General features: G+C 32.0%; 1 protein-coding gene across 4 annotated transcripts; it reads right to left on the reverse strand.

The window, feature by feature from the left end:
- Nucleotides 1-922: 922 nt before the first annotated feature.
- On the reverse strand, nt 923-14,760 carry LOC143063417 (organic cation transporter-like protein). 4 transcript variants are annotated; one of them, XM_076235556.1, is made up of 10 exons: nt 14,435-14,760; nt 13,229-13,406; nt 12,703-12,806; nt 11,210-11,364; nt 9,486-9,654; nt 8,020-8,241; nt 6,133-6,356; nt 3,120-3,301; nt 1,848-1,999; nt 923-1,176 (listed from the first exon to the last, which is right to left on the reverse strand). In XM_076235556.1, the coding sequence occupies exons 1-10, from the start codon at nt 14,575-14,577 to the stop codon at nt 1,113-1,115; spliced, it is 1,593 nt and encodes a 530-aa protein (XP_076091671.1). In that variant the 5' UTR covers nt 14,578-14,760; the 3' UTR covers nt 923-1,112. The 4 variants fall into 4 exon arrangements, with proteins under 4 accessions (XP_076091671.1, XP_076091672.1, XP_076091670.1 ...); XM_076235557.1 differs by having other exon boundaries at nt 13,225-13,406; XM_076235555.1 differs by having other exon boundaries at nt 13,229-13,417.
- Between the last annotated feature and the right edge of the window lie 2,368 nt (nt 14,761-17,128).

Below are 17,128 nucleotides of genomic sequence, written 5' to 3' on the forward strand. Positions count from 1 at the left end.
CTTATCCACTCCTATTGTCTTATAACCGTTGCTATTTAATTGTTTTATATGTTTTCATGTCAACATTAGCAGTTAGTATACGTCGTTAATGTACTTCAAAGCGTTACTTTAAACACTAGGCATCTGATTGATTGTCTCAATCTAAGTGGTGGTAGAACATTATCCAACTGTAAGATGTTATGGTCTTTGAATAAGCTTTCACATTTACAAACTATTCTATATCGGTACTTTGTTTCTAAAGTCTGTATGCAAGTAGTTGCCAATTAAAGTTTGTTCTCATGCTTTGCTATAACACCCCTATCTCGGATTTCGAGACAGTTGAGCGCTCGCATACATGTTTTACCCGCCACATTATGCATGTGTATGGTCCATGTCATAAGCGTGTAATTAAGAAGTTGTCGTTGTTAGCTGCATTACTTTGGTAACAAGTGTTTGTTGTTTATTGTTTGCCATAAACCAAACCGTTTGTTTTTTTCGTTTAATTGTTTTACATTTTGTTATGTTTACTTTTTTTCAAGTTATGTATACGACATGGGGATTGCCTATGTAATCTGCTGTACAGACACATTTATTTTCCTTACGTTTGTTCTCCGATAGATTATTGTTATCAATTATACCACTGTTCCTTATTTTTATGTATATTTTGGTTTAACTGTAAAGTTTTATAAATTAATATATCATGATTTTAAAGGCATCAAAATATCGAGGCAACATATACTAAATAAAGAATGAGATCACCCCCAGTTTTTGGTTGGGTTCGTGTTGTTAGGTGTTTATTTTTTTTTCTATGTTGTGTCTTGTGTACTATTTTTTTTTTCTGTTTGTCATTTTTTATAGCCATGGCGTTGTCGGTTTATTTTTGATCTCCGATTTTGACTGTTTCTCTGGTATTTTTCATCCCTCTTTTAAAAATATAATCTCGTTTAATGAACATAGATATATTATTTATTCATTTGTATGATTGCATATTCAAAAGTTCACATTGAAACGTTTCTTAATCAAACAGCTAAATGACTTTTACTAGGCTGGTACTCAAAATATCTACGTCCATACTTCATTAAGCCACATCGAGTGATATCTTAGAGAGAATCTAGCATACAATGATAACCACTTTATAGCATTGTTTCGTTCTCTTCACAAGGTTTGCTGTGGATTGGTGATGAATGTTTTGATTCCCTATAATAAACAAAACTTAGCTTTTGCTACTAGGTTATGCATATTAATAAAATATATAAAGAATTAGAATTGGTCAGACAACATGCAAATAACTCTTATCATGTGAAACTGTAAAATTGTAAAATTCCCTTATAATCTTGTTTTTTCCATTTTTTATATTTTGAAAGTTGTAAGGGAAGGCAAATGTACAAAGTGAGCTCGTGTGAAAGCCCTAACACTGAAATATGGTGAGTCATTAAACTTGGTATAAACATATCTCATTTTCCAAATCTGTTTCTTGTTATAAATATAAAAGTCAGTGGTTATTTATTCCTTTGATTTTGTTTTAAAAAAAGATATTACTTTTGGTAAATTGACCGGTATATATTGAGATCGTTGTTATTTTCAGATAGCATCGATTTCAGTTCATTTTTTTGTTTAAGCGATGCACTATATTAACGATTTAAAACATCTCAGTTATTTCAATTATTCCGGCAGTGATAAACATCTCATTACGCATGATTGTGAGTGTCACAGGTTGACACAGGAGATTAACATTTGAGCTAACTAATATTAAATGTACACACTTACAGCTTTATGTAATTATTTAAACACACATTTAGCGTGATTGCTTTTCTATTTTTATTAGAAACTTATACTTTATTTTTGATATATGGTTAATTGATATATACCTGACCGTGTGAATAGCTTCCTGTACTGTATCAGGTAGCTTGGTTTTTCCTGTTTCTGGCAAAAATATGGCAAGTAATCCTGCTAATGTTCCAACTGAACCAAATATTATCAGTGGTAACGCTTGACCAAACCTTGTGTCTACCAATACACCCTAGAAATAAATGATTCAAACGTCATCTTTCATAAACCAATTGAAAGAATCGATGACATTTTCATAATAATCTGTTTAAATTATTGTCGCACGTATCACTTTTTGTCAAATTTATTTAAGAATATCTTTTTTTTGCATTTTTGGTGTATATTTAAATAGTTCTGAAAAAACGGTCATTAAAAGTAAAGATGTAGTAAATTCACTAGAAGCTTATCTGATATATATTTAACGACCAGTCAAAATTTGATGTCTTTTCTATTTTATACCATCAGCAAACCGACTTTGTTGCAATAGATAACGAAGATTTGGCCATTTGGGAACCTACGTTCCGAAATAAGTAACATTCAAATAGTACAGGATTATAATTCTAATAGTCTATCACCTAATAAAACGAATCAATTGGAATATCGTTAGTGTAAAAAAAAATGAGTCAGCTGGTGCCAGGGGACATTCAGAACTCAGGTCGAGATATTTTGACAACGCCTGGCAAAAAATACGAAAGACAAAGGAAGAACTAACAAAACATCACTATGAATGCATTACCTTAGTCGTATTTGTAACATCTTTTTGGAATTTGGGGTCCTCACTGATTTAGTCCAAACGCGCGTCTGGCGTATTAAATTATAATCCTGGTACCTTTGATAACTTTAAAAACAAATGATTGACAATACAAACCCTACAAAACGTTTTCGAGGATCTCAGGTGCTCAAGAAAGGTAAGCAGGTTCGAAAGTATGGTTATAGTTGTTACCAATTAAATTTTGCAGAAACGTTTTTATTACGGATGGTACAGTACGGTCATTCGAAAGAGTCAAGATATGATTAAAGGTATCATTATCGAACTCGAAGGCAAATTTAAAAAAAAAAACAGTTTTCTACAGATTGTGAATATAAGAAGGTGTGTTAAATAAACTCATCATAGACACCAGGATTAAATTTTGTATTTTCGGCAGACACACGTTTCGTCTGCACAAGATAAATCAGTGATATGAGTGCTAATGAGACAAATCTCCGTTTCAGTCAAATTTGTGAAAAAAAGTCATTTGGTCTATTTTGGAGAGTTGTCTCATTGGCAATCATACCACATCTTCTTTGTAAATATCTAAAAAAAATCAACCTACCAGTTTACCAATATACGAGGAAGATATTGAGCCAATTCTACCTCCCATGTCACAAAAGGAAAATGCAGTTGCCCTTATTATTGTGGGGAAATTTTCAGCTGTGATAACATATATTAGAAAAAATGCTGTAGAAACGCATAATTTTCCAACCATTGCTAACATAATAGTCAACCACTGCAAAGCTGAAAAAATATAAAATAGTAAAATTAAGGCAAACAAAAGTTCAATAAAGAAGGTTTCAATTATTTAGTAGTCAGACAGGCCGATCGAAAAATATGCAACACTGAACAAAAAATAAATATGTTATAATTAGCCTATATGCCATTTTCTTTTTCTTTGTTACCAATTCGTTTGATTTGTAGTGATTATAAATATTAAACAAAACTCTAACCCAAGTTTTTACATTTAAACAGTGTATTTACACATTGTTGTCTATATAATAGAATTTAATGCGACTGCCATATTAGGAGAGGCTTGCCTAACTATAAACCAAGGTTTTTTTCACGATTTTCTACCTTAAGCAATGTCTGTATCAAGTTAGGAAACAGACATTTGTTTTCATTCGTTTGGTGTGCTTGAGCGTTTGATTTTACAATTTTATATTTTATCACAAGCCCAGTAGTCAACATTTCGGTGTTGACATGAATATCAATCATGTGGTCATTTTTATAAATTTCCTGTTTACAAAACTTTGAAATTTTCGAAAAACTAAGGATTTTCTTATTACAGGCATAAATTACCTTAGCTGTATTTAGCACAACTTTTTGGATTTTTTTATCCTCAATGCTCTTCAACTTTGTACTTGTTTGGCTTTATAAATATTTCGATTTGAGAGTCACTGATGAGTCTTATGAAGACGAAACGCGCGTCTGGCGTACTAAATTATAAACCTGGTACTTTTGATAACTATATAAGGACTTTCCGATATGAAATTTCCTTGGAGTTGCTATTTTTCTTTATAATTATAACTGAAACCCCTTATGAAGCAATTTCCGTCTGCTCGATAACTATCTAGCGTAAAAAATCTATTTAGATCTAAACCGTATAAAAGAGAGGCAAAAAATGAAAAGAACACGTTATGTGAATTTCATGTGTCCAAACTGCTTTTCTATATTTACCTTCATCAGGAACGCCAAAATAATTGGATGTCAACGATTTATAAAAACCAAAAAAATTGAAGAGTTATATGACCAAAAATAACCCAATTAAATAGCCAAATCATTTTGACTTTGCAACAGGTCGTTGAAACCTTAGTTTCTTTATAATTTCAAATTTATAAATGGATAATTTTAAAAAGGACTGACTACTGTGATGATATCCTCTGGGACTGATAGTTCACCAGCAGATGTATCGACCCGGTGATGTAAACAATCAAACGCAACACGTTATATTAATTTAATGCGTCCGAAGTGCTTTTCTGGATTTACCTTAATCAGAAATGCTCAAAGCTAAAAATACCAGAAGGACATACTAACTAATAATTCGTAATCGGTGCATACTTGGTTTTAGACACATAACAAAGGGACCCCTCTATCAAGTTGATTGTGATAGGAAACGCAAGCTCTGAAATATCGGATCAACTGGGAGATGTATATTCCATCTGCAAGCGCTATATGAATAATAAGAAGTAATATAAATTCTAATATAAAGCTGTCTACAAAAGTCATGGTAGTATCCTTTTCACATCCAGGGTTTTTTTTAGCTGCAAAGGTGATGATTTAAATGTGACAGTTATTATCGTTTGATGGTTTTGATCTTTTGATAGTGCCATTTGATTACGGACTTACCACTTTGAATTTTCTTCGGGGTTCAGTATTTTTGTTAATTACTAGTAGCTTTTTTCATTTATTTTCAACTAATTGCTTTCCATTTAATGTAAAAAGTATTAAAGTGATAGTTGATAGATTTTCTGAACTTCCGATACAATTTGACTGACTGTAAATCAACAAAATACAAACTGATGGCTCTTTTATGTGTAAACTAAGATTTAACATTTAAGAACATATCCGATCACTTCTGAAACCCTCTATCTCTGTCTTCTTGGTTAATCACCACTCTTCTCTACTATACTGTTTATTTGATTTTATTTGATATTTTCATCTCATCTTGTCATGTGTGTTTGTGTTATGTTATATAACTTTTGATGAACTTCTTTGTACCATTGTAATTTATGGTGTTTGAGAAATAAAGAATCTTGAATCTTGAAAAGGACAAGCTTTAATAAGCTTTGTTAAGCATTTGCATATCAGCAGAGTTTTGAGACTATTTGTTTTGTTTATGTCATGGAATTTTGTATTTTGTATTTTTCCTTTATTTAAAATACGACTGCAGTGTTTTATTCGTTTTGTGTGTAGTAAGATCGGTACATCGAAATTTTGTCATACCATTACTTAACTATAGAATGCATAAGCATCGTCAAACAATGATATGTACAACCAAATTGGTCAATATAACTATATGGTTTTTCTTATGTTATGACTCAAGAAGTAATACTTTATAATGCGTTTGCTATGAAACTGTTAAATAGTTATCAAAAGTACCAGGATTATAACTTAGTACGCCAGACGCGCGTTTCTTCTACATAAGACTCATCAGTGACGCTCATATCAAAATAGTTATAAAGCCAAACAAGTACAAAGTTGAAGAGCATAGAGGATCCAAAATTCCAAAAGGTTGTGCCAAATACGGCTACGGTAATCTATTCCTGTGACAAGAAAATCCTTTTTTTTTGAAAAATTCAAAGTTTTGTATCAGGAAATTTATAAAAATGATCACAGTATTGATATTCATGTCAACACCGAAGTGCTTTGATTTCAAATCTATTGTTTTGAGGGGTAAAATTATAAATGGTGGATAAAATCTAGTTTTTTAGCTAGGTAAACTCTCAATTAAATGACAGTCTCAATACTATCGATGTTAATCAGAAATACGTGGTTTATTTTTTGTTATGGATATCATATAATGTTTTATGCTTTGTTTTTTCATAATGGCATGAGTCTTTACATAAACTTACAATTTCCCCCAAAGGTTGATGTAAATAAAGTACACAAACAAGAACAGCCTCCAATAAACATAGAAGAGCAAAATAGTCTTTTCCTCGGAAACTTATCTGAGAAAAAACAGAAAATAACTGCTATTGTTTCTGCTGTAGTAGATATTGCGTAGTTTATATAGACGTTTCCGGCAAGGTCACCAATATTCAAACTTATTCCGTAGTATATTAAATTCACTGCCATCCTGTAAAATAAAACATATTAAAATAATGGTATGATAAAAGGGATGATTTTTCATTTCCTATCGTTAATTATCCGTTTTTAGATGGTGACGTTCCCTTGTCACCATCTTACGGTGTTTATATATCTCAACTTGTACGATTCGCTCGTTAATGTATCAATGTTTTAGATTTTAACGAGAGAAATTTATGTATTACTGAAAAATTATTACACCAGGGTTTTCGATATCACAAACTAGTCAAAACATTTACTAAATTTTATCATCAGTATAAAGACATTATTCGTAAATATAGCTCAACATGCAGACTTTTAATACGTTCAGGTATTTCACATCCAATTTTTTATGGTAATATTATTTATAAAGCACAAAGGTGTCAGTATTCACCTCAGAAACTTACAAAACCTTTGAATAGACTTATTAAGAAGGGATATAATTACGATACTGTTGTCAAGTCATTAAAGATTGCATATTTTGGCGTTAATATTGAGTCACTGATAAGGTCTTTGCATCGGAACTAAACACATTTATTCTAAAAACAGTTGTTGGCATGACACGGGTTATGTTCTTCTCATATATGTTATGATGGTATGATACTAAACCCCTAACGGGAAGGATTGTGCCTGATGTTCATATGATGAAATCATAATCTTTCAGTCAGTTTAGTTGAAGTCTGGAGCTGGCATGTCAGTTAACTGCTAGTAGTCTGTTGTTATTTATGTATTATTGTCATTTTGTTTATTTTCTTTGGTTATATCTTCTGACATCAGACTCGGATTTCTCTTGAACTGAATTTTAATGTGCGTATTGTTATGCGTTTACTTTACTACATTGGTTAGAGGTATAGGGGGAGGGTTGAGATCTCACAAACATGTTTAACCCCGCCGCATTTTTGCGCCTGTCCCAAGTCAGGAGCCTCTGGCCTTTGTTAGTCTTGTATTATTTTAATTTTAGTTTCTTGTGTACAATTTGGAAATTAGTATGGCGTTCATTATCACTGGACTAGTATATATTTGTTTAGGGGCCAGCTGAAGGACGCCCCCGGGTGCGGGAATTTCTCGCTACATTGAAGACCTGTTGGTGACCCTCTGCTGTTGTTTTTTATTTGGGCGGGTTGTTGTCTTTTTGACACATTCCCCATTTCCATTCTCAATTTTAATTAAATTGACAAAGAAAATGGGGAATGTGCCAAAGAGACAACAACCCGACCATAGAGCAGACAACAGCAGAAGGTCACCAACAGGTCTTCAATGCAACGAGAAATTCTCGCACCCGGAGGCGTCTTTCAGCTGGCCCCTAAACAAATATATACTGTTTACTATAGAAGTATCCATTGAGATCGCATTAACAACCCTTAAGATTGGTAGATTCTACTCATTTAACATGGAATTAAGGAGGTAGACCTAGGTTAAGGGAAATAACTCTTAAAATCATCAGTACGTTTGTTTCAACCATTTTCATAAATATGTTCTAAGCTTCTAGGTTACATAGATTATTTCCAATCTGTTTCAGGTAAATGCTTAAAAAACATTGATGAAACTCGACTTTATCAAATACATAACTGATTTAAAGAGTTATCTCCCTGAACCAAGGTCTACCACCTTAAATAGGCAAATTTCTTATTAAAACAACTAAGTGCAAACATCAGACACTAAGATAGGAAACATACCAGTTTAGTATCAAAATCAGTGATCTGAATAACATTTGCCTTGACACTATCATAGTTTTTATCCCAGTCGTAATTGAAATAGTTTCTTCTTTCTTCACGACAATGGTCTCTGCTGTAAAGTCGACAGATATTTGATTGTACTTTGCAGCTTTTTGAAGGATTTCTATCGCTTGCTTATTCCTTCTCTTCATAAATAACCATCTCGGTGATTCTACAAAATATCTGTTAGGTAAAAAAACATACATTATTGCATTTAATTGAAAAATGTTTGCGTCTTAAATCTTTAAATACTGTAGATGTTGTCTTAGATTTAGTTTTACCGAATGTTTCCCTCCCGATTGTGACATTTTGGCAGATAAGGATTCGTGTGACCAATGTTTGAATAAATAGCATGGGACTCTTAACCTGACTACGTATAATCAATAATCAATAGATCCCTTCGGTATTTGGTTGGGTTTTTTTTTTTTGCTCTGTGTTTAGTTTTCTGAATTTTGATTTGTGTTCTCTAGCTTGTCATTTTTTTCGGGGGTTGTATTACTTCAACTAGATTATTGATTTTTTCTTCATGTATTCCATTCATTTTGTATTTCATTTTTGTTTGTAAAAAACAGTAAATGAGGCCATATATTCAAAACCTGCTTTTGCTTAATTTTGACTCTTTTTTAAGAAGATCGTGATATGTATTACATGGTGAGTGGGGATTAAATTTGTTGCACTTTAATTGTAATTGATATATAAATTATTAGGACCATTTTCTTATTAGTAACTAATTGAAAGCATGCCATTAAAGGAATAGTAAACTAGCAAAAAAAAAAAAGAACTGCAAGGAAATTCATAACGGAAAGTTTTTTTTGTCAAATGGTAAAATTAAAAGCTCGAGCACACCAAACGTATGGAAAACAACTGTTATATATTGATTGCTCATACGGCTTTGTCAATAAAATGGAAAATACAAACGTCATACAAATAGGTTTATGTAGCGTTTGTACCAGGTTAAACCCACCATCTTCATAAAAGATGCATGTACAAAATCAGGAATGTAACATTTTTATTCAATGAGACTATCATGGAGCTCCTCTTCCAGCATTTTCATTTGGGTTTTGTATTTTTGGTAATACATGGGTTTATTTTTAATAATTGATTCATGATAATTACCATGATAGCAATACAGAACACCAGACACGAATAAATAAACGCATCATCATCAATGGTAACTCAAGTCTACACAGAAGTGCTGACTACTGGGTTTGGGATACCCTCGGGGAATTAAAACTCCACAAGCAGTGGCATCGACCCAGTGGTTGTAAATAAACCTATCATAGATACCAGAATTGAAATTTTGTATTAACGCCAGACGAGCGTTTCGTCTACAAAGACTCATCAGTGACGCCGAAATCAAAAAATGTGTAAACTCAAAAACATGTTTTTGTAATCAATTACCTTAAAATCTTCAATATCTTACGTACGGAAAGGTGAAGAAACAAACAGCTATTGGAATCGAAATTACCAGCATAAGATTTTCCCATCTACGAACAAAATAGGCTTCCACTAGTAAAATATATTCACCAATGCAATAAGCAATATACAATATAAACGATGCCATGATCCTCTTGTCTGGTCCAACAAGTTCTGCCGCTGAAATGAGATTCACAAAGATACGCATTTTTTTCCCATAATATATGTAAAACATGTGTGCCTCTAAATAATTTCTTATCTGCACTCTAAGTGTAAAGTAGCAAGTAGAAAGAAGTTCGGATAGTTTGTAGTTTGATGCATTTCACGACCTGTGTGCCATAAAAAGCAGGGACGCCTAACTTTACCACGCTATATGTGGTACGATAATGTATCTGCTCATATTATTTTCTTTAGTTCTAATTATGGTGTCTCTTTCTGGATAATCACTATATGTTATTGCCTCCTAGATATCCTCTCCCTTCCTTTTAAAGAAATTTCACTTTATCAGAGGATAAAAAAAATACTGCCTAATGAAAATGGCAGTAATTATAGCTCTGTCCTAAGCCATGAACCTAATGTTCAATAGTTGTCGATGGTTGATGTGGTTAATAAGTGTTTCTCATTTCTCTTTTATATATATATATATATATATATATATATATATATATATATATATATATATACAACTCGTCTAAACATCAACCCAACAATGTTAGATCTGGAAATTTGCTTTCGCAAATTTTTTGTTCTTCCCTCGCCGGGATTCGAACCCATGCTACTGTGATATCGTGACACCAAATCGCCTGCACTGCAGCCGTCCCGCTAGACCACACGACCACCTGGGCTCTCAAAGTAAGAGCTTTCGCTGGCCGTGTGTTACCTTTCCACGTCAGTTTTAATCTAGCGGCGTACTACAGTACATGATATATAAGGCATGAAGATGTTATTGTTACAGATCAGCTAAATTATCTATAGTAAATGATCCTACAAATTAATGTAATATACAGTCACAGAAAATAATTATATTTATAAATACGTCTGAGTCAGTGACAACTCTACAACAGATGTATCCATCGGATCGCCATCAATGATGGTGATACATGGCTGTGTACATAATGTATATACAACTCGTCTATATATATATATATATATTAGACCGTTTGTTTTCCCGTTTGAATGGTTTTACCTTCAGGAGCACCTATTTCACTCCCGGTTTTTAGTTGAGTTCGTGTTGTTTCTTTTTTATTATTTATATCTGTTGATGTTAATGTCCTTTGGTTTTTTGAGTCTTTGTTTACTCCTCGGTTTTGATTGTTATTGTCTTTACACTAGTCATTATTGGGGCTCTTTATATCTTGCTGATTAATGTGAGCCAAGGCTCCATGTGGAAAGTTGTACTTTGCCTATAATGGTCTACGTTTGAAAATTGTGTCTTGGATGGAGAATTGTCTCATTGCGCTTATATCACATCTACTTATATCTATATCTTAATCCAAAAAAAATATATACTGAAGATAAATACTTGACAAAAAAAAATCAAACACAAGAATCAGAAAGTTTAGTAAAAAGGGAAAAGTCGAAAGGATATGTTACCTAGCTATGACTAAAACAGAACTAAAAGAATTTTTCTTCAGATTTTGAATAACTGATTTTAATTCATTTTAATAAAAATTTAATATAAATGCTAAAATCGTTTATTGATAATTAATTGTTAGTGATAAGAAAAATAACTAACCAAGAATAAAAGAGACAACATAGTGATATACTCCTCCGACAGAGTTGAAGAATTGACATACACAAACTAAGTATACATTTGACATCCATCGACTGATGACATTGGACACAAAAAGAACGATAACTCCAGTAATTATAACAGGTTTTCTTCCCCATCTGAAAAGACAGCAATACTATACATGTATGTTTATTTTGACGATTTTTAAACTTTGTTTTATATGTTCACCAAAAAGCAAAAGAAAAAGAAAAAACAGTATATGCAAAGATAACAAAAATATCAGCCTAAATATATATAATACATATTCCTATTTAATAGGTTTGTTGTTTTATGTCATATAAAATATTGTTCGGAAATTTATTAAGTTAGCTACTATATATTTCCCTAGCTCAATTCCGAATAAAAATAAATACTACAAAGAAATATACTGACCAATGTATTGTGCTGCCACGCCTTTTTACATTTCATTGATTTTTGTTTCATGTCGGCTTAATCATCGATGTTCTTTCTACTTTGGACTTTTAACATTGACTATATGTTAATATTTTACATCAAGTATTTCTCAAGTTTTAAAAGCTACAATGTGTAAACCGCCTTAGAAGTGAATGCCTCGGGTGTGGGAGGTTATTGATCGAACCCAGACAGGTCAAACCAAAGAGTTAACAAGAGGAATTTTCTACTTCTTCGCTTAGCATGTAGCATTTAGAAGAAGTAGCAAAGACTAGTCATTTCGGAGTCAGGCAAATTTGATAGGGTAATTTCATGTCTTCCTACAAACAGTTACCTTGTCCGACTCAGCATGTGGGTACTTGTACATAGTTACAACAAAAAGACACTAGGTACAGATCTGAGAGTACTATCACTTAACTGACATCTAGTTTAAAGCCTCTAACAAGTAATCAAAAATTCATGCATCTAAGACTAAATTATCAATCCGTACACATCCAACATCCAATGGATAACATGTTGTCGTCTTGAATAAACACTCTATTTGCTGATAGACAATCAGCAGTCCTCAATCATCATCATCACCGTACAATGGGTTGTTTGTAATATACCTTAAGGATGTTTGCTCCTCCATTTTTTTACTTTTTGCCAGATTTTCGGAATCCTCTGGTGTTATCCATGTATTGTCATTAAAAAATATTGACCACTAACCCCTACTTTTCTTTTTATAATTTTATAACATAATGTTTTGAAAGCCATATTTCAAAATTTTATAAAATTCTTGTTATTTTTTCATAGTCATATAGTGTTTGAAACAAATAAGGTGCCGATGTTAAAAATCTGAAAAATCTAGAGAGAATAATTTACCGCCAAATTTTCAATGGCTTATATCTCGAAAACGAGCATACGGACCCTCCATTTTTTTCTATTTTTTTGGTGTCTTTATTTATATACTATCAATTCATAACAGTCTTTTAAAAAGCTTGTTATTTTTACACAGAGTAGCGAACATCCTTAATTATGAATTAAAAAAAATATAATCCGCTCACATATCGCTTATTAAACCGTATGTAAAGGCACTAAACATCTGCCCCAGGAAATAAGCTAATAATACATTACTGCGCATGAATCTGTCATCACAAACTATGTCAAACTGAAATTATAGTTATAGTTCTATCAAAATAGATCTGATATACAGTCTTTTGATAAAGATTCATGATTTATCTACATTTTTTTATAAAATCCATATGATTCTGGTATCATGTGTGAATGATAGTTTTGAATGTAGCACTGTAATTTGGAACTCCCATAACACGATAGACAGTGGTGTTACCACACGCAAGTACTCGCAATTACTGATTACTTGAGTAAAGCCCTATTTCTTGTGATAAATATATCTTTATGTTAATCTTTATTTGAAGACGATGCCAAGGAATTACTTTTAAAACATTAATTAAAGATATTTTTCGTACAATAATCATTGAAAACGAATTTTATTAAAGTTTTAAGAAAGTTCTTTAAATGTGTAACTCACAAACTATAATGCAATGTTTTATGTAATAAGTACTTACAAACCTTTGATATAAGTGTTGACTGATATACCGTTTTGTCATAAATCCATTCCGTACAAGCAGTTTCAGTACCATTGGTGGTAATAAGACATTGATTTGTATTGTTGATGTATAAGCTGAAGGTATTGTTTTCATTTTCAATATCGTAGTATGCACTGTCGTTAGTAATTAGGTATTTGCATCTGTAAAAAATCTTCAATTTGGACTGACTTTTCTAAACAATATGTTTATGAATATGAAAATAATATATTAGATATGAAATGATTTCCAATGAGACAAGTTTAAATCTTCACCATATGACATTAAAGTTAACAACTATATGTTATCTTACAGCCTCTTACTGTGAGCATGATCTATACCGCATAGTCAGCTATAAAATGGCCCGAAATGACAAATATAGAACCGAGATAACCGATATAAACAGACACCCTGATTATGTACAAAACAATAATCGAAAAACAATAAGATACACCACTGAAATAGATGCTCCTGACTTTGGACAGACGCGAATGTTTTTTAAAATTCATTTGCACGATGTGTAATGAAAAGAATTACAAAGAGAAAGATCGACGATATCAAACTGCGTGACTTACATCTGTAATAAATCAACAAATAAAATAACTTTCTAGAAGTCAGGAATATGATAGTTGTTTTACATTCGTTAGATTTGTTTGAGCGTGTCAATTTGCCATTTGATTAGTGACTAACTGTTTTAAATTTTTCTTTGAGATCAGTATTTTTGTGATTTTCTTATCCAAGGCATAGATGACCTTAGCTGTATTTGACATTTTTTTTAGAAATTTTTGGGTCCTCAATACTCTTCAACTTTGTACTATTTGGCTTTATATCTATCTGGTCTGAGCGTCACTGATACGTCTTATGTAGACGAAACGCACCTCTGGCGTATTAAATTATAATCCTAGCACCGTTGATAACTATTCACTTTTTCTGGATGTATTTTACCTATAATGTACTCTAATAAAAAGCCATTCAAAGAAAGGTTGTCGTATCGGTCCTTATAAATAAACTCATCATAGATACTAACATCCCTAATTCAATGTTAAGGTACCTGTATTTTACGAGTAAAAAAGTGGTTTTGTAATCACATCACTCCAAACAAATTATAATATTATTTTTAATTCTATGTTGATAATATTTTCCTGGACAGCTTTTAAAATTACAGAATTGTGCAGAAACAAAAGATATATACCTGTGCAGATGATTTCCAACGATAAAATTGAGTACTTGCGTCGTTGTCGCATTGAAGATGGCTGGAATTGCTAGGAGGCAAATTAAGAATTTCTGGTAATTCCCATAACTTCCAGCCCGTTGTAGAGCCTCGTCGTATTCCATTGCGTACGAAAATCTGTACAATACAATTGTAGGGTCCTACAATTTCGTACCAAGAGATTGCTTTTGTTTTGTATTTTTTCAGTATATTTGCTCCCGCATTGAAATCAAAACAAGTAACCCCGATCTGAAACAATAAAGTGAGGGACCTACTTGTAATCCAGGTGAACCGTGTATACATCTTAAAAAGTACACTACTTACCTGTCAAATAAGGAAAACCAAAGCCTGTAAGATTGTAAAATTATCTTACATTATCAATAAGGGTATTATATTGTTATAACTACTGATAGTGATATTTCCGACTTGGTGAGTGAGCATTCACGAACTGGAATTAATTGCAATGACTTACAAATATGAAAAGGCATAACTTTAAAACAATACCATTGAATCGAAATACCTTTAGCCTCCCCTTATCAATAAGGCAAACTTTATCATAAAGGTTATCTTTGAATAAATTTGAGAACTATTTGTATACACTTGAATTTTTAACATGACACTATTTTAAAAGTCTTGAAAACACTACCAGTAATTATATGTCAAATAAGAATGCACTTTTAAGACGACTCTCTTTTAAAACATATCATTTTGTCATATTTTCCCTCATAACTAATAATAACAAAGGAAAAGGAAAAGAGTGCCATACTTGTTTTAAATTTTTCATAGAAAGATGTTGAAACGGTTGCATAAGGATCTCGTTTTATTATGTTGATAACTTTAATTGATGATTTGGAAATGAAATACATAATTCAAATAATATCTATATAGATTATAAAGTGTTTGTTACAGCTTGTCTGAGATAAAAGAAGACAAAACAAGTAACGACAAATACAAAAGAAGAAAACTCCTTCCAGTCTGATCAGGATGCAGCTGACAACAGATAACAGAGAAATATATTATAGGAAAATGAAAGCCTTTTCCTGCAGCAAAACTTTGAATTATTTACCGGATGAATTTTCAGGTTTGACATATAACTTTGTCTATAAATAAGAGTGCTGATCATCTCTATACATTGCTGTTGACCCCTTTTCAAACAAAATATTTCTTTCGTTAACTCGATGTTCAATAAAATGGTCATTTTGATTTAAAAGTATGCATTTTTTAATCAAAATGTTGCAATGTTGATAAATATTCTAACCGATCATTTCATCTCCAGATGACAAACATGACATTTTATTAAAGGGGAATAATGGTTGCTCGTAAATTAATCAGAGAATTATTTGGGGAAATGAAAGTACAAAGATAAATGATTTTTTGATATTTTGTATTGGGTTTGAAGTAGCTTTTACTAACGGGAAGTACTCTCGGGTCTGTATTGCATGTCCTTTCTGTTTTGGGGGTATGAATAAAGGCAACATCAGTATACCGCTGTTCAGATACCCTACAATGTCCAGTGTATGTTTTAATTATTTAGATCTAGATCTGCTTTGCATCGATCTTATGAGTTGAGATCTTTCAAACTAATTTTAAAGTATGTTCACATGGTGTACTGTGACACCACTGTATAAGGTTAAAAGGACGGTTGAGCGTCAACAACCTGTGATTATATTATTCCTTTAGATAAACATGCAGTTATGATAACTATTAGTGATATGATGATACATGACAATAAATAGTGTTATTTTTATCATCCCCATATGTCTCATCAATTTTATCTAAATTTTATTAAAACAGGAAAAGGTTAAATAATGTAACTTATGTATAAAGATTGACAAAGAACACTTCAGATTCAAGTTTATAACCAGGATTAGTATTTTCCAAATCAGATATAAAAAACAAAATAATATTAAGATAAGTTTTAATTATTTTTTAACATTTAAGAAATATAAATTCACTCATCATAGATACCAGGATTGATATTTTTATTTACGCCAAACGCGAATTTCGTCTGCAAATTACTTATAAGGAACGCTCAAATAAAAAAATGTCAAAAAAAACAAATAAAGTACGAGATTGAAGAGCATTGAGGACCCAAAATAAATGTTCTCAATCGAATTGTTTTACTTTTGTCTTACTGGGCTATTGTATAGCTGATTATAGAGTATGGGTTTTGCAAAACAAATAAAGTACGAAGTTGAAGAGCATTGAGGATCCAAAATAAATGTTCTTCGTGTTTAATATATTTGAGGTGATATAATCCATTTGCATTATGAGTTGTCGCATTAGCAGTCATATAACATCTTATTATATCTGTATACATGGATACATTGCAATCGTCTTCCTCTGGTTAATTGGTTATATTGCCGCTTGCTATCCTTTAGCTGTTCCATAGTTCTAATACAAAAGAGAGACTAACGGGTTATTCAAACTCAAAAGTCTTTGCAAAACTATCAGAGCCAGGGGATAAAAACGAAAAACGTCGAAATGACAAACTAACTGTCACACCCAAGGGATAAAAGCTAATAACGTGGAAATGACAAAATGTCATAGCCAAAGGATAAAAAAGACAAACGTCGAAATGACAAACAAAAGTTTACGAAACACAACAAAGAAAACTGATGACTGAGCTAAAATCATAAATGTTCGTCAATGCCCGATCACCATTGCAAAACAATG

Source organism: Mytilus galloprovincialis, chromosome 2 (genome assembly GCF_965363235.1).
Source record: "Mytilus galloprovincialis chromosome 2, xbMytGall1.hap1.1, whole genome shotgun sequence".
Classification (NCBI taxonomy): Eukaryota; Metazoa; Mollusca; class Bivalvia; order Mytilida; family Mytilidae; genus Mytilus; species Mytilus galloprovincialis.

Excerpts from the sequence above, each read along its gene's own strand:
- LOC143063417 (XM_076235555.1), bottom strand. The coding sequence starts at position 14,755 with ATGTATACACGGTTCACCTGGATTACAAGTAGGTCCCTCACTTTATTG. Across the intron at positions 12,807-13,228 it reads AGTCAACACTTATATCAAAG|TTTGACATAGTTTGTGATGA; the intron begins GTTTGTAAGTAC and ends CTATAATTTCAG. Across the intron at positions 9,655-11,209 it reads TGTTGTCTCTTTTATTCTTG|CGGCAGAACTTGTTGGACCA; the intron begins GTTAGTTATTTT and ends ATCTCATTTCAG.